This window comes from Nicotiana sylvestris, chromosome 6 (genome assembly GCF_000393655.2).
Source record: "Nicotiana sylvestris chromosome 6, ASM39365v2, whole genome shotgun sequence".
Classification (NCBI taxonomy): Eukaryota; Viridiplantae; Streptophyta; class Magnoliopsida; order Solanales; family Solanaceae; genus Nicotiana; species Nicotiana sylvestris.
In genome coordinates this window covers 126,490,779-126,514,879 of record NC_091062.1, presented here as the reverse complement: position 1 = coordinate 126,514,879, position 24,101 = coordinate 126,490,779, and the positions used below count along the sequence as shown (strand labels likewise).

The following is a 24,101-nucleotide window of genomic DNA, read 5'->3' as shown; positions in this document are numbered from 1 at the left end:
GATTAATTAAAGAATGAAATTCAATTTACAGAAAATCTGGGACTACTATTTCCATTAAATATGTTTCCATTTATAATTCAAATTTTTTATGTTGTCTTTAAATTGCCAAATGGCTTTATTTTAGCTTGTCACTTGGCTTAATCACATGCTTCACTATTCTTCTTTTAATATAATATAGATAGTGTACCTACTATCTGAAAGTTTAACTTATATGATCCTGTAGGTTTTGTAAAACACTCGGGGTATTTATATTTTATAGGGATTAAATGATTTTAAGATAATGGGTACACTATTTTGAAAAGGTGGACTTACAATTTATATTTGATATGTTTAACTTTAGTCTCTTACTATTAATCACTATACTTTTGAAATTATAGGTTCAAAATTATATTCTTTTTAAAATTTTGATGATTTTCACGTATATATGTATACTCCATGCAGAAAACAAGACTGTTCGAAGTGGGATTTTAACCGTCAATTTCATTCGTAGAAATGCACTCAATAATTATTGCACCATAGGAGTTGAGCATGGGTGCACACACATAAATTTAAGTAATTTTGAAGAAATATAATATTATTATATGTGGTTTAGCAAGAGAAATATGGGTTCAGGTGAACCCATATCCTAAGATCTAGATACGTCCCTAATTGTAATTAGAGATCTTTTATATTATTTCTTTTCTGTGACAGTGGAAACTCTTTGTCTTTCTGTTGAGATAGACTGAAATCCGTGTGGCCCAGGCCCAATTATTATATATTAGATTAGGCCCATTAGTTAGTCATTAATTAGCATTTTATTTCTTTACATATATTGGGCCATGCATACATACATAGAGACACGGTTTTGTAATAGTTAGATGATTCATTTTTCGGTTCTTAATCAATAAGAAATATCTTGAACATTCTCTCTATCTCTCTTTAACCCTAAATTATTCTTCGTTGAATCTATGAGAATGATGAACATTAACATGGTATCAGAGCACAGGTCCATGCTAATCTAGTGTTACGCTTCCGATCGATTCTACCCTCATCGATTTTCATCGAATTTTTAACGTTCAATAGTGCTCGTCGATTCAGTGATCTTTTCGATTGATTTTTTTGTTTTCGGTGGGGTTTTCCTACACGATGGAGTTTTTCGATATTAAATCTGAAGGTTTGGTCGATATTCTTTAGGATTTGACCATTTTTCGAGCTAGGGTTTTCTGCTTCGTTTTCCTTATCATTAAAGGTCGTTCTCTTTCCGGTTGCGAAAGAGGCTGGTATACCTATTCTATTTTCCCCTATTTTAGTGATATACTTGTTGGTATTCTCATTATCTTAGTTGATTTTTTTTAATCTGTTGCCAATAGGACAAATGGTAATTCTGATCCCACTCAAACCCCTGCATCTTCTACTGATATGCGTACTGTGTTTCATGAGGATGATTATACCCACCCATGTCACCCCTTATATGTTCACCCTTCTGATGTACTTGGGACTTCTCTGGTCTCCACTCCTTTTGATGGAACATGTTATGGTAGCTGGAGACGCACTGTATTAGTTGCTTTGTCTATTAGAAATAAAACTGGTTTTATAACTGGTGCTACTGAGAGACCTCCTGATGGGTCACCCTTAGCTAGACAATGGAAAAGGTGCAATGATCTTGTAATATCTTGGCTAGTAAACTCCTTGTCTAAAGATATTACTCGAAGTGTAGAGTATTCTGAATTTGCTAAGGATATATGGAATGAATATATGGTAAGGCTGATTGTGCCACTGTTTTGAGTTAAAAAAGGAACTGGCCCATATTTCTCAAGTGTCACTTGATATATCATCTTATTTAATAAGATAAAATAGTTGTGGGATGAAATTGCCTCCATCTCAGCTGGTAGGGCAAGGGTTTGTACCTATAGGCCAAATCAGCTGAGGATGAGGAACAAAGAGTTTATCAATTCCTTATGGGTCTAAATAAAACTTATATTCAGACCAGGAGTAACATTTTAATGATGAAGCCTCTTTCTTTTGTTGGTACAGTCTACAGTATTCTTTTAACTAATGAGAAGCAGAGGCAGGTATCTGCTGGGACTCACTTTCCCTCTTTTTTATGCTTCTTTTACTGCTGGTGTACTGAACCCCACATCAACTCACAATGCTGCTGTGTCAAAGCCTAATTTTCCTTCTAAGGTCTCTTTTGAGTCTACTAGGTCTTCTAGGGTATGCAAATATTGCAAAAAACCAGGTCACAACATTGACAAGTGCTATAAGCTGCATGGATTTCCTCCCAATTTCATACCTACAAAGAATTTGGGCCCTAAAGGATCAGCTGCTCATGTTGAGCTTGAATCCAACACAATGCCTAGTATTCCTACTATGAAGTGTGGTACTGATGTGTCTCGGTCTCAGTGTCAGAGTTCCTCTGCAGTGCCTGGCCTTACCAAGGACTAGTATTCCCAACTGATGATGTTACTTCAGCAGCAAGCCCAAATTACTGCTTCCCCTCCTAGTTCTAACCTCATAGGGTCTGCCAACTTTGCTGGTATGTTGCCCCTAGAAAGAAGTGTCTTATGGAGCCTGTATGATGAGTAGAGTAGATGGAATAGTTTGGATAATAGATTCAGGAGCATCTGATCATATGACCTCCATTAAAAGTTTGCTTTTCAACATACAAACCTTACCTGATCCTTACCTAGTCTCTCTTCCCAATGGCTATAAAGTCAAAGTTACTAATATTGATTCTCTAGTCTTATTTCCTGATCTTATTCTTCACAATGTACTTTACATTCCTAGTTACCAATATAATTTCATTAGTGTTCATAAGATGTTCTGCCATGATATTGATATTACACAGTTTACCAAGGCTGTTTGCACTCTACAGGGCCCTTCACTGAAGAAGCCAGTGGTGCTTTGTAGGCTAGACAATGGTCTCTACAAACTCTTTCAGCAAGCTACTTATGCTGGCCAATATTGTTCTGTTCCAATCTCTCCTACTGTTAATACTTCTAGTTTTATTTCTTGTTCTTTTCCTGCAACTAGTGATACATCCTCGGTAAATACCATTGATGTACCTAATAAAGTCAACAATGCTGATGTTGCTCGGCACTATAGACTTGGACATGTTCCTTTCTCTAAAATGAAACATATGAATAATATTGGATGTATTTTTTCTTCTAAGCAGTATTTTAGTTGTCATATATGTCCTTTATCAAGACAAACAAGATTGTCTTTCCATGACAGTTCTACACAAACTACTAAAGCATTTTAATTGATTCACATAGATACATGGGGTCCATATTCTACACCTACCTATACTTACTCTAGGTACTTTCTAACTATTGTTGATGACTATACTAGAGCTACTTGGAATAATTTGATGGGTGCCAAGAGCAATGCTTTTGACCTTCTCAAAGCTTTTGTTGCCATGGTTGAGACTCAATTTCTGTCTGTAGTCCAAAATGTTAGAAGTGATAATGCCCTTGAATTGGGCTCCAGTATTGCAGGATCTGCCTATTTATCGAGTAAAGGAATTATTCATCAAACTTCATGTCCACACACTTCACAAAAAAATGGAGTGGTGGAGAGAAAGCATAGACATTTACTTAAAACAGCTAGAGCTCTTCTTTTTCAATCTCACCTCCTTATTTAATTCTGGAGAGATTGCATTCTTACTGCCACATACTTAATCAATAGGTTTCCTTGTACTTTACTTCTTGGGAAAACTCGTTATGAAATGTTATTTGGGAACGTACCTGTATATTCCCATCTTAGAGTTTTTAGGTGTCTATGTTATTTTACCGATACCGAACCCCATAAGAACAAATTTCACCCTAGGTCTATTCCATATGTCTTTATAGGATATCATTTTTCTAAGAAGGGATACAAACTATATAATCTCTCTAGCAAAGCAGTATTCATCTCAAGGGATGTTACTTTCAAAGAACACATTTTCCCTTTCCGTAGTTCATTTGTTGGCTTACCCACTTTCTCTTCTCCTCTCATCTCTCTCCAGAAACTTTTGATCCTTATCCTTCCTCATCTTCTTCTTCTTTTTCATCTTCCTCCTCCTCTTCTTATTCTCCTTCCCTTGCTCCTTCTCCCCCCCTCCCTGTTTCTTTTTTCTCCTTCTTATTCTGGTCCTCTTTCATCTTCCTCCAATCCTCCTACTTCTTCCTCTCCTACTTCTGATCTTCCTTTGAGAAGATCTTCTAGACCTCATAATCCTCCTACTTATCTTAAAAATTTTGTCTGCCATTCCTCTTCTCTAATACGTCTATCCAGTAATGATGCTCACTATATTACTCAACTTCATATTCCTAAGCCTCACTCCTACTCCCGGGCAGCAACTGTCCCTGAGTGGCAAAATGCTATGAGGAGGGAATTTGAGGCCTTGAAGGCTAACAAAACTTGGAAAATTGTTCAGCTTCCCCATGGCAAAAAGCCTATTGGCTGCAAATGGGTTTACAAAGTAAAGTATAAAGTTGATGGGAATATATAGAGGTATAATACTAGATTAGTTGTAAGGGGTGACACTCAAGTGGAGGGTGTTGACTTCCATGAGATTTTCTCCCTTGTTGTCAAAATGTCTACTATTAAGACCCTAATTGTTGTGGCTGTCAAAAAAGGTTAGCCTATGAAACTTCCTCCTGGGTCTTCTTCTTCCTATGTTCCTTTAGTTTGCAAGCTTCAAAAGTCTTTATATGGGCTGAAGCAGGCTTCCAGGCAGTGGTATGCCAAGTTATCTCAAGCCTTACACTCTAGGGGTTTTGTACACTCACTCAATGGTTACTCTTTGTTCACTAGGGGTTCTGGCAACTCTATGGTTATTCTGGTTGTCTATGTGGATGATATTATATTAACTGGAACTGATGGCTCTGAAATTTCTTCTCTCAAGCCTTTTTTGGGTCTTTAATTTAAAATTAAAGATCTTGGCTCTCTTAATTACTCTCTTGGGATTGAAGTTCTTCATACACCTTCTGGGATTCTTCTGTATCAGAAAAAGTTTATACATGACCTTTTAGCTACTCTTAACTCTTCTGATTGTTCTGCTGTAACTTGTCCCCTTGAGTTAAATGTAAAGTTAAAGGCTAAAGAAGGGGATCCTCTCCCTAATCCTGAAAATTATAGAGGCCTCGTTGGTAAGCTAAATTTCCTCACTCACACTAGGCCTGACATAAGTTTTGTTGTGCAACATCTTAGTCAGTTCATGCAACAGCCCTGCTTTCCTCACATGAAGGCAGCTTTGCACCTGTTGAGGTATCTCAGAGACACTTCTAATTTTGGCCTCTTATACTCGAATTCTACTGATCTCTCTTTGCAGGCTTATTGTGATAGTGATTGGGGATCCTGCCCTGATAACTGGAGATTAGTTTCTGATTTCTGTTTATTCTTTAGTGGCAGTCTCATTGGGTGGAAATCTAAGAAACATGCAGTGGTCTCTTTATCTTCGGCTGAAGTTGAGTATAGATCTATGAGCAAGGCTGTGGCTGAAATTACTTGGGTGTGTAGGCTTCTATCTGATCTTGGGGTCTCTTCTGCTTCTCCTGTTCCTCTCCATTGTGACAGTATCTCTGCCATTCACATTGCCTGCAATCCTGTCTTCTATGAGCGGACCAAAGACATTGAGTTGGATTGCCATTTTGAACGTACCAAGCTTGCTGAAGGTCTCATTAGTTTATCTCACATTTCCAGTGCTTCTCAGCTCGCGAATGTCTTCATCAAACCCCTGTGTGGGCCTTCTCACCATCTTCATATTCGAAAGTTGGGAGTTCTCTCACCCTCCTACTTGAGGGGGGGCTGTTGAGATAGGCTGAAATCAGTGTGGCTCAGACCCAATTATTATTTATTTATGTACATCAGATTAGGCCCATTAGTTAGTCTTTAGTTAGCCTTTTATTTCTTTACATATATTGGGCCATGTATACATACATAGAGACCCGATTTTGTAATAGTTAGATGATTCATTTTTCGGTTCTTAATCAATAAGAAATATCTCGAACTTTCTCTCTATCTCTCTTTAACCCTAAATTCTTCTTCGTTGAATCTACGAGAATGATGAACATTAACATTAGAAAATGTAGATTTGATCAAATCTTCTTAATCTTTTGTTTATCATCTTTTCTAATTGTTTTGTATCTGATTGTATATTAGTTAACCACCAAAATTGCTCAAACAATCTGGCTTCAAATTTATCTAACGTTTGAATATATATATATGGTTGAAACATGAAAAATAAATTTTTGAAGATGAGATGAAAAATAATTTTTGAAAGTTAAAATTGTATTTGAACACGTATTTTACTTGAAAAGAATTTGAAATTTTGTGAGCAGAAAACTTAAAAAATTACTCTAAAACTTTTTTTTGAGATTTGAGGATTTTATTTTCAAAATTTTCCATAAAATGGCTTAAATCTATAAGCAAAAGATATTTGAAAATAATTTTTTTTTAAAAAAAGCTCTCAAATTTTACAGCCAAACGGAAGCTTAGGATAAAAAAGGGGGAAATGGGGAGATGGGTGGGCAGGTTGGGCTGAAGAGAAATAGACAACAGTGCATTAACATGTCAAATCATCTTTATCCCTCTTTCTAAACCTTACAAGGAGTACTTTTTATTTTCTTTTTTCTTTTTTTGGCCCTAATAAAAATTAAAACACATATTCTCTAGCTGCTAAGCTATAACTTTAACTCATTGGCACCACGACGAGTAGGAGAATAACCTTTTTGGGCTTTTCTTTTCTTTTCTTTGGTCCCCTTTTTTTGAACTATCAATATTTTAGTCCAAACACACCTGACTCTACAGTGATCTGATGGCCACTATAAATATTGGCTTTTTGCAACTCTCTTCTCACCAAAATACAAATCGGTCGAACTCTTCATATATAATATTCCCACTACTATTACTCTTAACTTTAAATAGATTTCTTATATATGGGTTCAAAAATGTCTGATCCCCTTGTGATTGGGAGAGTGATTGGGGAAGTTGTTGATTATTTCACTCCAAGTGTTAAGATGTCTGTTACTTATAACAGCAGCAAGCATGTTTATAATGGGCATGAACTCTTTCCTTCCTCAGTCACCTCTAAACCTAGGGTTGAAGTTCATGGAGGTGATTTGAGATCTTTCTTTACAATGGTACATACTGCTTCCTTCGATTTTCAATACTTTTATTAGGGGTGGAGCTTAGCGGCGGAGCCAAGATTTTAACTAAGGGGAGTCAAAATATAAATAAGTAAGCACACAAAAAAATCAAGGGGGTCAACGTATAGTATATACACATAAAATTAAGAATTTAACATATTTATACCGTGTAATTTTCCGGCGAAGGGGTGTCAATTGACTCTCCTTGCCAATGAGTGGCTCCGCCACTGGCGGAGCTAGAGTTCTAGTTACGGTTCGTTGTATTGTGTTAAGAAGTCCACTTATACTGTCTTTTCTAGAATTTAGAATTCATAAATTCAAAATTATGGCTCTGCCCTTAAATTTATTTTTATACATTTCTATTATATAGTAAATCGTTTATATTGACCCCTTATTTTTCTTTTTTACCTTAATTGACAGATCATGATAGACCCAGATGTTCCTGGTCCTAGTGATCCATATCTCAGGGAACACCTACACTGGTAAAGAAATAAGTTTTTTAATTACTAACTCATTCAATTTTATCGTCCCTTCTTTTCCTTGTTTACTTGGAGGGAAAATAATACGATCTCATCGAAAAGATAAAAATTCTTCAGGCTTGTTATCTAAAAACTTGTTAAAAAATACCGTAATGAAAAGACATATGAGTTTGTTATTAGGTATTTGACTAAATATGATCGATCATATGGTGTTCGGACAAGAAATATTTTGTGAAAAGGTCCGCATACTTTTAAAAAAAGAAAATCTGCCTTGACTCTTGAGTTTGTGCTTCTCGGGAAAACAATTTCTTCCTTCTTTTTTTTTTTTTTTTTTTTTTGGTTTGTTGACCTTTACATATTAAAGACACCACTGAGACACATATCTAAAAAAAATTGTATTTGGGAACGCAAAAGCAAAGAAAACATGTGTTATTAATCTTATGTCAATGCCACCAGCAGCTCAGGAAAAATATGGTCGATATATTGTGATTTGCTTGCAAAAGGAGCAAAGAAGAAATCTTTTGATAATGTTTGTTATGACGATGTACTTAAAGCAAATAAGTTAGAGGTCGTTTGGTACATGGGATAAGGATAATAATTCTGGGATAAAGTTTAGGATTAACTTTATCTTATATTTGGTTTGGAGTATTAGCTAACCGCGAGATATTTTTCAAACTAAAATAGTGGGATTAGCTATCCCATATAAAAAGTAGGATAGCTAATCCCATGGGATATCCCACCCTATCGGATAGTAATAGTCCAATAGGAGACAACTCTAATTTGTACAGACATAATGTCCAGTCACACCTTGTTTTTTTGTCATGACACATATTAAGCATGAATAATAATATTTCGACAATCTTGTAGCATTTGATTAGACTTAGCAAATTATAAATATGTCCAATAATTGGTCACATTGTTCTAATAATTACTTGTTTCCCTTATCATTATATATAGTGCTTCATTCACTAAACAGAACCCAAAAAAAAAAAAAAAAACTGCAAAATGGTCATATCATGTAGTAACGGAATAAAAACGTACTCAGTTTTATGATAAAATCAAAGTGACATATTTGTACGCTTTGATAGTTGACAAATACCTGAAAAAAGAATTTGACCATCTTTACAGGATTGTCACAGACATTCCAGGCACTACAGATTGCTCGTTTGGTATGTATCTTTAACCCAAATTTCAAGCTTCGAAATAGTAACAGCTTTTGTTTTTAATATTTTATTTGTCTTAAATACATATTTTCCTTATTATAAATTTCTTCGCCTAGTGGTAACGGGATCAGGTATTGATTCGTATTTATTTTTTATTGATCAACAAAAAAAGAGTACAAAAGAAAGAATTGTTTTTCTACACTTAGATTTATATATATGCAATGTCTAGAAATTAATGAGTTTACAAATTCATTGATGTGTATATCTCACAATCAAATCCAAAATACTGATCCAAAAATTTTGATCAGGGAAAGAAATAGTTGGCTATGAAATGCCAAGGCCAAATATTGGAATTCACAGGTTTGTATTTCTGCTGTTCAAGCAGAAGAAGAGGCAAACAGTATTGACTGCACCTCTCTCCAGGGATCGATTTAATACGCGTAAATTCGCAGAAGAAAATGAGCTTGGGTCTCCTGTTGCAGCAGTTTTCTTCAATTGCCAGAGGGAAACTGCTGCCAGAAGGCGTTGAAGAAGATGATGTGCGTTATATCATTACTGTTTATTGGTTATTGCTGTTCTCGTTACTCTAAAGTAAAACACTGAACCAAGGTATGCAGTGCATGTATTACTGATCTTACAAGAATCTCAGAGATATATGTAATGTTGGAGTGCCATGCTTGAATAAGACCCGTGGGTAAGAATGTACTTCATGATCAAGGCAGCATGTAATATCATCATTGTAAATTAATGTTTGACCTAATTAATAGTATGTATGTGTGTTTTGTACTTGTTTCTTATCATTTTATCTTTCCTTTTTTTTTTTTTTATGTAACGGTTGTGTTGTGGTCATCTTGCACACATCTTTACTATTATACCAAAATGGGGTATTTATTACTCCATCCGTTTCATGAACCTGTTTAATTGAACACGGAGTTTAAGAAAAAATAAAGACTTTTGGAATTTGTGGTCCTAAATAAGTCAAAAAGATGGCCAGAGTATTTGTGTGGTTATAAAAACTTCTCATTAAGGGTAGAATTGGAAGTTTAAGCTAAATTTGGAACGAGGTCATTCTTTTTTGAACGGACCAAAAAGGAAATAGGTTCACATAAACTGGAACGGCCATAACGTAAATGTCTATTTACGCAACAATAAAACGGGAATTCAAAACCTTATTTTTTCGTTACAAAAACGGAAACTGGACGGGAAGGAAACTTTCATTTTTTCCGTTACAAAAACGGACGGGCAGAGTCAATAAAATGGATAATTTGGATTTAATATTAATTTTACGTTAAATAAATTTGGTCCAAAAAATTATTCAATCAATCGTTTGACCAAATCCGAATCCAGCCGAGCGACGACGACGGCGACGACGCAAAGCTTGCCTTCTTCTTAACTCTTTAAGAGCTAGAAGAAGAGCAATTGTACATATACCCATCAAAAATCTTTTCCTGTTCCAATATGGGACAATGTCCCTTTGTCAAGGAGGAAAACTCAAATATTTCATTTTCCCTCCATTTCCCATTCACCCTCTTTTAAGCATATTTTAGCTTAAAAAATTCAACAATCCCCCACATGAATGGGGAATAGCTATATCACGGAAATATGCATGAAAAACTATGTGATTCGCAAGCAAGGATTAATCGCATATGGATAAGTAGGTTCCCTTTGAACTTTCGTAGTGAACTTATGACAGATATACTCGGTCAATCGGTAGATTTGATATCTTTGAACCGTCAAACTTTGGTATATACCTAGACAACCATAAGTCACACAATCAACCCTTAACTGTCTTTGGTTCTCATTGTTGTGTTCGTTTTAGCTATGAACACTGCCTGGTTTCATAAGTGCGTAGAGAACTGACCTTATAAAATTCTCCTTGAAGTGGCTAACACTTCACACTTACATAGGTGATTCCTAAACGTGGCATCCTGTAGATACACTATTTGATATACTCCATATCAAATTTAGAAATCATTTAAAAGTCTTAATGCTTTATCCTTGGTACTGAACATTGTCTCATCACGAGAATGGACCAAAATTTTAGTTGACAATATTGAACCTTCATTAATGACTTTGTTTGATCTCCTTGAACCTAGATCTTGGGATTTCCAGTCTTCTAGGTAGAGTTACCGCCACAATTACTTGTTCTCGGCCATAGTCCCATTTCCCTCGATGATTTCTCAACTACCTCTCTAGTTAGGCCTTTTGTAAGTGGACCCGACACATTATTGCTTGACTTTACGTAGTCAATCGTGATAATTCCTCTAGAGAGTAATTGCCTAACGGTTTTATGTCTTCGTCGTATATGATGAGATTTACCGTTATACATAATGCTCCCAGCCTTTCCAATTGTCGCTTGACTATCACAATGTACGCATATTGGTGTCAACGGTTTGAGCCAAAATGGAATGTCTTTCAAAATATTCCGGAGCCATTCAACTATTTCACCGGCTTTATCTAAGGCTATGAACTCAACCTCCATTATAGAGCGGGCAATACAAGTTTGTTTGGACGACTTTCAAGATACCACTCATCCACCAATAGTGAATACATATCCACTTGTAGACTTAGAATTAGTTGAACCGGTGATCCAATTTGCATCATAGTACCCCTCAATCACCGCATGATAATTACTGTAATGCAAAGCAAAGTCCTGGGTGTGTTCTAAATATCCCAATACTCGTTTCATTGCCATCCAATGAGATTGACCTGAATTGCTCGTGTATCGACTCAATTTACTTATAGCACAAGCTATATCTGGTCGTGCACAATTCATAATATACATTAAGCATCCCTGCACACGATCATAATCCAATTGTGATATGCTTTGGCCTTTGTTCTTTGCTAGTGCAAGATTCACGTCAATTGGAGTCTTTGCAACTTTAAAATTTAAGTGCTTGAACTTTTCAAGTATTGTCTTTGTATAATGAGATTGTGACAATGCTAGACTTTGAGGAGTCTTATGGATCTTAATCCCCAGAATTAAATCAGCAACCCCTAAGTCTTTTATATCAAACTTGCTAGTTAGCATACTCTTAGTCGCATTTATGTTGGCAATGTTATTACTCATTATCAGTATATCATCCACATCTAAGCAAACAATGACTATGTGATTTGGAACATTTTAATATACACACATTTATCACATTCATTTATCTTAAAATTATTTGACAATATTATTTGGTCAAATTTCGCATGCCATTGTTTGGGCGCTTGTTTTAGTCCGTAAAGGGACTTAACAAGTCTACATACCTTCTTTTCTTTACCTGGAACCACAAACCCTTCAGGTTGTTCCATGTGATGACCCAAAAGGTCATCTTCTGATTTTGAACTCGAATACGTATTTCGAGGCCTTAAAAATCTCATTTTATCTCTCCTTGATTTGCGTGTGCAGTCCAGGCATGATTTCGGAAAGCCTTTTATGTGGAAATTTGAGAAAATAATAATTGTTGCCTTTAAAGTTGATTTTAGTTGACTTCGGTCAACATTTTGAGTAAATAAACACGGACCCATATTTTGACGGTGTCGGAGGATCCGTAGTAAAATATAGGACCTGGGAGTATGCCCGGAATCGAATTCCGTGGTCCCAAACCCGAGAAATGAATTTTTGATGAAAATTATTAAACTGGAATAACAAGGATTTACAGAAATTGATTAATGTGTAATCTCGTCGGTATGGGGCCCGTATTTTGGTTCCAGAGCCCAGTACAGATTTAATATGATATTTAAGTCATGTCTGTGAAATTTGGTGAAAAACGAAGTTTATTTGACGTGATTCAGACCTTCGGTTGAGAAAATAGAACTTTTGAAACTACCTTGAAAAATTTCATGTGTTTTGGTGTTAAATCTGTAATTTTAGATGTCATTTTGGCGATTTGATCGCACAAGCAAGTTCGTATGATGTTTTAAGACTTGTGTGTGATAACTAGGGATTTTGCTACATTTTATACTCCTTCTTGCTTAAGTTTTGATTAGAAATGTGTACAAAATAGTCCCAAAGGCTCACAAGTTGTGCTTGATTGCAGGTTTGATCAACAAAGTGACAAGATGTCAAAGATCAACTCAAAAAGGAGTGAAACTTGCACAACTATCAAGGCAAGACAAAGCTCAGGCAAAACAAGGCCAGTGCGACCGCAGACCATTCTGTGCGGTCCGCACAAGTGAGGTTCAGAGAGTATGCAACTCAGGCAAATCAGGCAATGCGACCGCATGGGATTTAATGCGGTCCGCACTGAAGTTACTGCGGCCGCACTCGATTTAGTGCGGTCCGCACAACCAAGGATTAGAGAGTTGCTATTTTTGGAGATTGAAGCTAATGCGGTCCACGCTCCATTTCATGCGGACCGTACTAGAGGGCCATCGCGGTCGCAGTCCATCTTGTGCGGTCCGCATTGCCCCAGTTCGGAGAGTTAGATTTTCAAGTCTAGAGTCTTAGTGCGGCCGCACGTGATTTTGTGTGGTCCGCACTAGCCCCGGAGGGGTATTTTTGTCCAGATTTTTCAGCTTAGTATAAATAGCTTCTTTTCCCATTTTTTAGGTCATCAGATAGTTTTAGCTAAGAGTTGCGCTCGTGGGTTCGAATATTTTAGCTATTTTGGGCAATTTTATCTACATTTCAACATTGAATCTTCTTGTTTATCTTAGTAATTAATTAATACGAGTTGTTCTTCATCTATTTCTTGTTTTTCTTCTTTAATTATGAGTAGCTAAACCCATAAGCTAGGGTTGTGGCTCAACCCTAGTGTGGGTAATTGATGGGTCTTGTATTTTAGGGCTAGATTGACTATGTGTGTTTGATATTTGGGCTAATTTCATGTTTAATTGCTGAATTAGTGGTTGCAAACACTAGTTTGTGTTTAGTTGACTTGAGCTCTTCTTAAGAAAGAGAGCTTGAGTCTCTGAAATTGGTCCAACAAGGAATTGGGGAGTACTCAAGAGATTGATAGCCCCAATTAAAGGGTTAAACCTCGAGAGAGTAATACCCGACTTGAACCTTGATTTCTTGTACAAATTTGCATACCTAATTGGTCTTGAGAAAGTCAATTCGGGCAAAATCACTTCAACCACCGAGAGGTGCAGAGTGGGTAAAATCGTGTAACGGTTATATCATACTCCCCAAATATGTCAATCATGCCTTAGACTTAAGTATCTGTCAATTGACCACCTAGGCGAAAGTCACTACCCTAATGCCTTTTAAACCATTTGAACAACCCGTAACATTTTTCTTTTAGCTAATTCTAGTTTAATTTACCATTGTAATTTGATAAAAGTAGAAGTAAAACAAAAACCCAAAAATATTTAGAAGTGTAATTGGAACACATACCCAACTCTAAATTAGATAGATACCCCACTCCAACATCTAGCTCTCTGTGGAAATCGATCCCGACCCTACATCAGGTAAAAGCTGCTTCGACCCTCTCTCGCTACTCAATAGTAGTGCAGGGTAGGTTTCAATCAACTTTTGGCGCCATTGCCGGGGAGCTAACGGTTTTGGCTATCTATTTAAATAGTTTTGTGTATTGTTCTTCTTTCCTTATTTGTTACTAATTTGTTTGTGTCACAACTCAGGTGCCAAATGGCAGCGAACAATGCAAATGACCCTCTTGAAAATATGATTGCGGGGGAGGAGGTAAATGATGTCGGAGATGATGAGGTGTCTCTTGTACCTCAAGGACAATATAGAGGCTGCCAGGCTAATGGTAATGTTAATGACAATATTCCAGACCCTCCTCCACCACCTCCAAGAGTGGCTCCTAGAGTGCTTCCGAACCAAGGCTATGCAAGTGCTATTGTCCCACCCCGAATCCGGGCATGCAATTTTCACATAACCAATGTGATGTTGACCTTACTAGAGCAACGCGGGTACTTCACGGGCGCTGCAAATCAAAATGCTTACAAACATGCAAGGGGTTTGTGGATACATATTGGGGGAGCAAGCAAACTAATATGTCCGAGGATGATCTTGGGTTGAGACTCTTCCCATTCTCACTTAGAGGGAAGGCATTGCATTGGCTCGAGCGACTTCCCAACCATTCCATCACTACGTGGGATGAGTTGACGGACAAGTTCATTGCAAAATTTTTCTTACCGGGGCATATGGCTGCATTGAGAGATGAGATCTTGGCGTTCAAGCAAGAACCCACTGAACCTTTACATGAGATTTGGGAGCGTTATAGAACAATGGTGAAGGAATGCCCCAACAATGATATGACTGAGGTGATGATCCAACAAACCTTCTACCGGGGCATTAATACAACAAACCAATGCATAGTGGACCAACTTGTTAGGGGAAACTTCATGAAGCTGTCGTATGATGAGGCTTGTGACATTCTTGACGAGATGGCTGACACTTCTTCCGCTTGGCAAAGTAGAGCCAATGTGTCGTAGGGTGACCCCACGGTTATCCATTTGCACAAGGAATTACATGATCATGGGTAGGCTATAGCTGATTTGACAACTACAATGAACCAACTAGCAAAGGCACAGTTGCAACAAGTTCAAAATTCGTGCCAAGTGAATGCCATGGAGGGTGTTAACATGATTGTCAACAAAAGAAGACAAAGAGGGCAACAAAATCAAGGAAATTCAGAGCAATTTGATAATGATTGTGGTGGATTTCAAAATGATGGTTATGATGAACAAAGTGAAGAGGTGCAATACGTGAATAATTATCAAGGCCAAAGAGGCAATTCTTCCAACCAACAACAATGGAGACCCCAAGGCAATTGGGCAATCAACAACAAGGCAATGGTAATTAGGGGAACAACAACCAAAACAACAACTGGGGAAATCAGAACAACAATCAAAGCAACCAAGGAAATTGGAATGGTAATAACATTAATTGGGGTGGTAATAAAAATAAAGGTGGATGAAACAATGGAAACCAAGGAAACCGGGGGCAAGGCTTTCAAAGGCCCCCAATGTACCAACAACCAAACAATTCGCACCCTTTTCCATATCAAGGTCCTAGTTCTTCTAGCAATGATATGGGTAGAATTGAAATGATGTTCGAACATATGATGAAGAAGAATGCGGACTCGGATGCTCAGTTGACTTCCCACAATACCTCTATCAGAAACTTGGAGGTGCAGTTAGGCCAAATCTCACAGTCTTTAAATACTCGCCCTAAGGGTGCGCTACCAAGTGATACGGTAGTGAACCCGAAGGCTGGGAATAATCATGTTATGGTGGTAACAAAAAGAAGTGGGAGAGGCGGTGATGTGAATGCTTCCAAACAAAAGCAAATTGTGGATGATGATGTTGAGTTGCAAGAAGATGAAGTTCCTTTGGTGGTTGAAAATGTAATTGATGAAAATGTGAATGAAGAAGTGAGGATTGATATTCAAGATGTCGAGGTGGAAACTCAAAATGATGTGAACCCGTCTAGGGATCACATAATAACATGCCGGAGCCGGTTGTGCCTAAAGCTAAGGCTCCTTTTCCAAGGCCACCTCTGCCTTATCCTCAAAGGCTCGCGAAGTAGAAAAATAAAAATCAGTTTAAAAAGTTTATTGACATGATGAAGAGCTTATCCATCAATGTGCCTTTGGTGGAGGCTTTTGAACAAATGTCGGGCTATGCTAAATTCATGAAGGACTTGGTAACAAAGAAGCGGTCTATGGACTGTGAAACTATAAAGATGACTCACCAAGTTAGTGCAATAGTGCATTCAATGGCTGCGAAGTTTGAAGATCCCGGTGCTTTCACCATTCCTTGAACCATTGGGAGTGCGGATTTTGCTAAAGCTCTATGTGATTTGGAGGCTAGTATCAATTTGATGCCCTATTCCATTTTCAAGACTTTGGGTATTGGGCAGCCGAGGCCGACTTCCATGAGATTACAAATGGCAGATAGAACGATGAAGAGACCATTGGGTATTATTGATGATGTGCTTGTCCGGGTGGACAAATTTGTCTTTCCATCTGACTTTGTGATCTTGGACTGCGAGGTGGACTATGAAATTCCTATCATATTGAGAAGACCTTTCCTAGCTACGGGGAAGGCCTTAGTTGATGTGGAAGTAGGGGAACTCACCTTCTGGGTGGGTGATGAAAAGGTGGTCTTTCATGTGTGCAAATCAATGAAGCAGCCCAACAGTACCGAGGTGTGCTCTTTTGTAGACCTCGTCACAGCAGTGATAGTTGATGACACCAGTGCAATGATCAATGTGGAGGACCCATTGGAGGTCGTATTGTTGAATCTTGATGTCAATGAGGATGCAAGCCGAGTGGAGTGCGTGAGTGCTTTACATAGAATGGCTCTTACTCTTATGAGCCTAGGAAATTATCTTTGGATCTCGAGAATAGAAAGACTCCACCAACAAAACCTTCAATTGAGGAGCCTCCGGTGTTGGAGTTGAAACCGCTACCTCTACACCTCAGGTATGAGTTCTTAGGCTCAAATTCTACTTTGCCAGTTATTCTTTCTTCTTGTCTTACTAACATGAAGGTTGATGCCATATTGGCGGTGCTTCAAAAATGGAAAAAGGCAATTGGATGGACTTTAGCTGATAGTCAAGGAATAAGCCCTGCATTCTGTATGCACAAGATTATTCTGGAAGATGATGCAAAGCCCTCCTTGGAGCATAAAAGGAGGTTGAACGAGGCAATGCAAGAAGTTGTGAAAAATGAGGTGATCAAGTGGTTGGATGTCGGGGTTGTGTACCCCATCTCTGATAGCTCTTGGACTTCACCGGTGCAATGTGTACCGAAGAAGGGTGGCATGACCGTGGTTACAAATTCACAAAATGAGTTGATTCCTACAAGAACTGTTACTGGTTGGAGGGTATGCATGGACTATCGCAAGTTGAATAAAGTGACCCGCAAAGATCACTTTCCTTTGCCTTTTCTTGATCAGATGTTGGATCGACTTGCTGGGCATGCCTTCTACTGTTTCTTGGATGGGTATTCTAGGTACAACCAAATTTTGATTGCTCCAGAAGATCAGGAGAAGACCACATTCACTTATCCATATGGCACTTTTGCCATTTCTAGGATGCCTTTTGGGTTATGTAATGCACCAGCTACATTTCAGCGGTGTATGATGGCCATTTTCACCGATATAGTGGAAGACATTTTGGAGGTGTTCATGGATGACTTTAGTGTTGTGGGGGGTTCATTTGATGAGTGCTTGAAGAATCTTGATAGAGTTTTGGCCCGTTGTGAAGAAACCAATCTTGTCCTCAATTGGGAGAAATGCCACTTTATGGTGGAAGAAGGAATGGTTCTTGGGCATAAAATTTCGAAGCATGGTATTGAGGTAGATAAAGCAAAGATCAATGTAATTTCAAGGCTCCCTCCCCTACATCCGTCAAGGGAGTTCGAAGTTTTCTTGGGCATGCGGGGTTCTACCGGAGATTTATCAAAGACTTTTCGAAGGTAGTGAATCCCTTTTGCAAGTTGTTGAAATAAGATGCTAAGTTCGTGTTTGATGAAAAATATATGTAAGCCTTTGAAATTCTCAAGCATAAGTTGACCACCACTCCTATCATTATCGCGCCTAATTGGAGCTTGCCCTTTGAGCTCATGTGTGATGTGAGCGATGTTGCGGTTGGGGCGGTTTTGGATCAAAGAGTGAACAAAATATTTTATCCGGTGTACTATGCGAGCAAGATAATGAATGATGCTCAAGTGAACTACACGGTGACCGAGAAAGAACTTTTGGCTATTGTGTTCGCAATGGAAAATTCCGGCCGTATATTATGGGTGCTAAGGTTATTATTCATACCGACAATGCCGCACTCCGGCACTTGATGACGAAGAAGGATTGCAAAGCTAGACTGATGCGATGGGTCTTGTTACTTTAAGAGTTTGATTTGTAGATTGTGGACCGGAAGGGTAGTGAGAACCAAGTGGCGGACCACTTGTCCCGCTTGGAGGAGGAGGGGAGGCCTCGTGATGGCCTAGATATCAATGATTCATTTCCCGACGAATAGTTCCTTTCGGTGTCGATGAATGATATGCCATGGTTTGCCGATGTTGCTAATTTCCTTGTGATTAGTATAATCTCGTGTGAGCTCTCTTCTAACCAAATGAAGAAGCTCAAGCGGGATAGTTTGTATTTCTATTGGGATGAGCCGTACTTGTTCAAGATCTACACGGATGGTATGATCCGAAGGTGTGTTCCGGAGGAAGAGCAATTGAGTATCTTAGAGGCTTGTCATTCCTCTCCCTATGGTGGCCATCATGGCGGGGCGAAGACGGCTTCTAAAGTTCTTAGTTGTGAGTTTTATTGGCCAACTTTGTTCAAGATGCGGGTGATTTTGTGAAGAGATGCGACGAATGCCAAAGAGCGGGGGGAATTTCGAAGAAAGATGAGATGCCTCTCAATACCATACTTGAGGTTGATATTTTTGATGTATGTGGCATTGATTTTATGGGCCCTTTTGTTAGCTCGTGTGGGAACACATACATTCTTGTGGCAGTAGACTATGTTTCAAAGTGGGTTGAAGCCGTGGCATTGCCCAACAATGAGGTCCAGAGTGTTGTTGCATTTCTCAAGAAGAGCATTTTTACAAGGTTTGGCACTCCTCATGCAATCATAAGTGATGGGGGGTCTCATTTTTGCTATAGATCTTTTGACACTTTGCTTTCAAAGTATGGTGTCAATCACAAAGTTTCTACTCCCTATCATCCTCAAACAAGTGGTCAAGTTGAAGTCTCCAACAGGGAAATCAAAAGCATATTGTCAAAGACGGTCAATGCAAATAGGACTAATTGGTCAAAGAAGTTGGATTGTGCTCTATGGGCTTATAGGATTGCTTACAAGACTCCAATTGGTATGTCTCCATATCGGTTGGTGTTTGGGAAAGCTTGCCATCTACCGGTTGAGTTAGATCACAAGGCCATGTGGGCTTTGAGGAAGCTAAATCTTGAATGGGATGTTGTAGCTAATCTTCGTGTGAAGCAGCTTAATGAACTTGATGAATTCCGATTCCATGCCTACTCTAGTTCGCCCTTGTACAGGGACAGGATGAAGTACCTTCATGATAAATATGCTCGTAGCAAGGAGTTCAAAGTGGGCGATTTGGTTCTCTTGTTCAACTCCCAGTTACGTTTGTTTTCGGGAAAGCTCAAATCAAAATAGAGTGGACTTTTTGAAGTGGTGTGTGTGACCCCGTTTGGTGCTCTTGATTTAAAGAACAGAAATGGTGAAATTTTTAGAGTGAATGGGCATAGGGTCAAGCACTACTTGGGAAAAATTGATAACAGCCACGTTGTGGCACTTCTTCATCTCAAATGATATGATGGTAACTGTGTCGTGCCGCGATGTTAAATCAGGCGCTTTTTGGGAGGCAAACCATGTGTTTTTCTTTGATTTTCATGGTAGTATAGGATTTATTTTTGGACTAACTAGTTGTGAGATGCTACAGGATTGTGTTGATGCAGTGCAGGACATAGTGGAAAAAAGTGTCAAGTCTCTGAAGTTTTCAATGCGGACGCACTACACTTAGTGCGGACCGCACTGATGAAGAGTGAAATGTCCAGCTCTCTGAAGTTTGCCACTACGGCCGCACTACATTTTGTGCGCTCCGCGGTGGACCACTGCGACCGCATGACATTTTGTACGGACCGCAGTGGGTTGCCTTCTCAAACTTAAATCAAGCTGTGTGGTGCGGACCGTAGTCGATTCTGTGCGGTCCGCATTGGTTGGTAAGCTGGGCCCCAGGTCCATTTCTATAAATAGGGCCTGAGGCCCTCCTTTTACACTTTTTGATCTTTGAACTCTCAGAACTCTTAAAGCACTATTCGCCACCCCTGCTGCTCGTAATTAATTGCTTGGATTCATTAATATTCATTTCATCTCACAACTGGTAACTTAACTTCTTTTTTAATTGCTTTAGTTTTGTTATTCTCCTTTACTTTTTGTTTTTCTTGTCTCTTATTCTAGTATTCCCATATTTTCTTTAATTGGTTAGGTTAGGGTAATTAATTCTTTGATTAAAGTAGAATTAGGTGGTTAAAAATAATGGGCAATCACTTAGGAACCTTACTAAGGTGAAATATTAGACTTAAAAGCAAATGATTTTAAACCCTAAGTTAGTGCTGTAGTTGGGCACCCAGTGCGGACTGCGGTCGATTTTGTGCGGTCCGCAGTGCCTCAATGCGGACCACATTGCCTTTTTGTACGGTTCATAGAGAAATTGTTCAGAGAGTGGGTAGTCTGAACCCCACATCTGTGCGGACCGCATTGACATTTTGTGCGGACCACATTGGCCTCTGTGCGGCCGCACTCCATTTTGTGTGGTCCGCACTGTGTGATTTCTGCAACTGTATGCAACCTTTATTCTTCTGCAACTGTGAACTTAATTGAATCCACTGATACTAACAAAGCATACCTGAACTTGTTTGCAGACAATGGTGAAACAAAGAGGCAAGGGCTCTAAAAAACTAGGCAGAGGAGAATCCTTCCGCGGAGGGAAACAGAAAATGGTAAGATTGACTGTTCAAGCCCGGCAAAACATTAAAAATATGAGGAAGATGATTAAAGCTGCTGATATGGCCATTGACATATCTGGGAGTGAGTACGAACCCTCCAGGGAGATATCTTCAGACTCAATCCCAGAGTACATCCCTGACTGGCCGGAGAGAAACAGACTAAGAGACACTCCTCCCACTACCCCCGCTGCCCAAGCGTCAGTAGATGTATCTTCTGGGTCGTTAGAGGGCTCAACTGAAGGCGGTGAGGATGAATACTCCACCTCTCCCACAGCTTCATTATCCGGAGAGGGTGTAGTAGGAGACGATGAGGAAGTAGGAGGAGAAGGAGAAGTAGGAGAAGGGGGTAAACCTCAGGTTGGCGGGGTTGCGAGAACTAGGAAACCAGAGGTGTGGCAAGTCCGATTTGTCAATGAGGTAGCTTATCACAAGTTTAGGGAATGGTGGCCAGTGAGGAAATTAATCCCGGTGAGGAGCTTTGTTGATAGGGACTTACTGCCTCACAACCCCAATGTGAGGAGGCAGTTTAGGGAGAGAGTTGGCTGGGAGTATTTATTGAACAACTGTGAGGTTGCAAATGAGCACCTGGTCAAGGAATTCTATACCAATGTTGCCCACATCAAAAAGGACACAAAGTGACCAAGGTGCGAAAACTGAAGGTGCTTTTTGACGGGAAAACAATAAATGATTACCTCGGCTTTGATGAGGAGGATGAGGAAATATATATGGCAAAGATGAAATTGGGAAAGGAAGTTCATCCCTGGTTGGCACAGTATCTAGCAATCCCAGGTACCACCCCCGATTGGCTAAATGCGGGAGAGAAAATTTTGAGAAGAAGTCTGAATTTTGAAGCAAAGGGGTGGAAACATTTTGTGTGCAGCAGATTGGACCCCACTACTCATGACAACTCCCTCCCTCTTCATCGAGTAGTTTTGGTGGCATCGATCGTGGCGGGGTACCCGATTATTGTCGGGAAGGTAATATTCGGGTAATCACACTTGTAGGCAATGAGCATGACAGAAACTACCCTTTCCCCAGCTTCTTGACTATGTACTTCAGGGACCTCAAAGTTGAAAAGAGGCCATTTGATATCAAGGTCAAAGCGAGGGGCCTATTCTCTTGGTACAACATGTAGGGGGATGACAACCCAAAGAGCAAGAACTTTAAGGGAACAACTACTGCTCTAACTGGCTAGTCTGAAGAGCCAGTTGTGGTAGTGGCTCCTTCTCAGCCTGCCTCCACCTCCACAGACATTCCTCCTGGCCCATCCACCTCAGCAGATCCGGAGATACCCTCTTCTCGAGCTTACCCAGTGACTGCCCACCGACTGAGCCAAGCTCTTCTCAGTATCAACAACTGGATGCAGTCAATGTCATCCAAGTTGTCTATCTTCACTACCACCGTAGAGGCTCAGTCGGCTCCTCTGCCTCCACAGGTCCCACAGTCCATAGAGGATGCCCTCAAGGAGATTCTAGCCAACCAAAAAAAAATCCTCGACACTCAGAAGGTGCTCACAGATGCAATTGATTCACACAGCAAGTCTCTCAAGGAGCTTGCTCGGGAGCACAAGAAGTTGAGGAAGACGCGGGCTTCCAAGGAGTCCGTAAAGGCGCTGAGGGTTGATGTTGACAGGATGAAGGCAGATCATATGCCTTTGGACTTATTGCTATAGGACCCAGTACCATCAGCTCATCCCCAGCCCGAGCAGTCCCAGAGGCCTCCCAAGAGGAAGAGGATGATTCCTAGAGAGGACGATGCAGTCATCCAGTTGGCAGACCCACCGGAGGCCTCCTCCAGTTAGCCACAGGATGCACCTCAGGAGTCTGTCCAAGTCCAGGCCCAGGTCCCAGAAGCAGAGCAGCAGGCCAAAGGGAACCATTTTGAGGTTCCCGAGCATAGTAAGGACTCAGGGACCACTCAGGAGCCCATGCAGGAGAATGGGCCATAGGGAGTCTCTATATCCTTTTCCCCTTTTCTTTTTGGTGCTTATTTTGTTTAGTTGGCATTGAGGACAATGTCAGCTTTCATTTGAGGGGGTAGGCCCTACTTTTATGGATTTGGATTACTGTATATATTTGACAATTTTTAGGCTTTCTTTATTTTTCATCTTTGGTTTGTATATAATTTTAACATTTCGTTACATTTTTCGTACTTTTAATTTATTTTGGGTCTGTATATAAAGTTATGTTACATTGTACATATTCATCCCATCTATTGTATATTCGACAAATCCCCTCTTGTATATATTCATTTTACTTTCCGCAGTTTTTCATTCTTAGCTTCTTATTTAGGTTCGTAACTTCTTGTTTTGAAAGTTTGCAATAAGCCTTTGGTTTTTTTAATGCCAAGGTTCTTTTCAAAGGTGGGGTTTGTGTGAACCGGGTGGCTCTTCCCAATGATGGATGGTGTGACAACCATCCTAAGGATTTGTGTCTGTTCTTCTTTTTATTTTTAGTAGTTAGTGGTTAAGGGTGCCTCAAGCAAAGCTTCACTTGGGCCTAGCACATTTGCCTTTGATCTTATGGTCAAAAATAAATTGTTGTGTTTAGGATGGTGAGAGTCGTGACTTTGAGACTCTTGTGTTGACCGATAATCATCAAGTGGTTTTTCGGGATCATTGTGTGCTCAAATCTTATTTAAGGTCATTGTGGGCCCCCGAATCTGTGTCTTTAGCAATCCCATAGCTTGTGTGGTGAGAAATTACGTTGCAAGTCCAAGTCCCGAGCCATTGGTCTAGAACTTGCCCTGAATGTTTGTTGAGGCGAAATCCTAAGTGAATTTTGACTTGAGACATGATTATAGCCTCTCCTTGGTCCAAATGATAGCTTGAACACTTCCATAACCTACCAATGATAAGATCCCTAGTCAACCCTTTTGAGCCTTAGACCTTTTTCCTTCAACGAACCATGATAC

At 39.4% G+C, this 24,101-nt stretch overlaps 3 protein-coding genes across 3 annotated transcripts; 2 read left to right on the top strand and 1 right to left on the bottom strand.

Moving 5' to 3' along the window:
• Positions 1–968: 968 nt before the first annotated feature.
• On the top strand, positions 969–1,764 carry LOC104226906 (uncharacterized). Its single transcript, XM_070149108.1, has 2 exons — positions 969–985; positions 1,350–1,764. Exons 1-2 carry the CDS (start codon positions 969–971, stop codon positions 1,762–1,764), a joined length of 432 nt encoding a protein of 143 aa, XP_070005209.1.
• A 5,078-nt stretch (positions 1,765–6,842) lies between these two features.
• Positions 6,843–9,499, top strand: LOC104226905 (CEN-like protein 2). Its single transcript, XM_009779001.2, has 4 exons — positions 6,843–7,103; positions 7,530–7,591; positions 8,717–8,757; positions 9,060–9,499. Exons 1-4 carry the CDS (start codon positions 6,900–6,902, stop codon positions 9,278–9,280), a joined length of 528 nt encoding a protein of 175 aa, XP_009777303.1. The 5' UTR covers positions 6,843–6,899; the 3' UTR covers positions 9,281–9,499.
• Positions 9,500–11,281: 1,782 nt separating this feature from the next.
• LOC138871235 (secreted RxLR effector protein 161-like) lies at positions 11,282–11,821 on the bottom strand. Its single transcript, XM_070149107.1, has one exon. It carries the CDS (start codon positions 11,819–11,821, stop codon positions 11,282–11,284), a length of 540 nt encoding a protein of 179 aa, XP_070005208.1.
• Between the last annotated feature and the right edge of the window lie 12,280 nt (positions 11,822–24,101).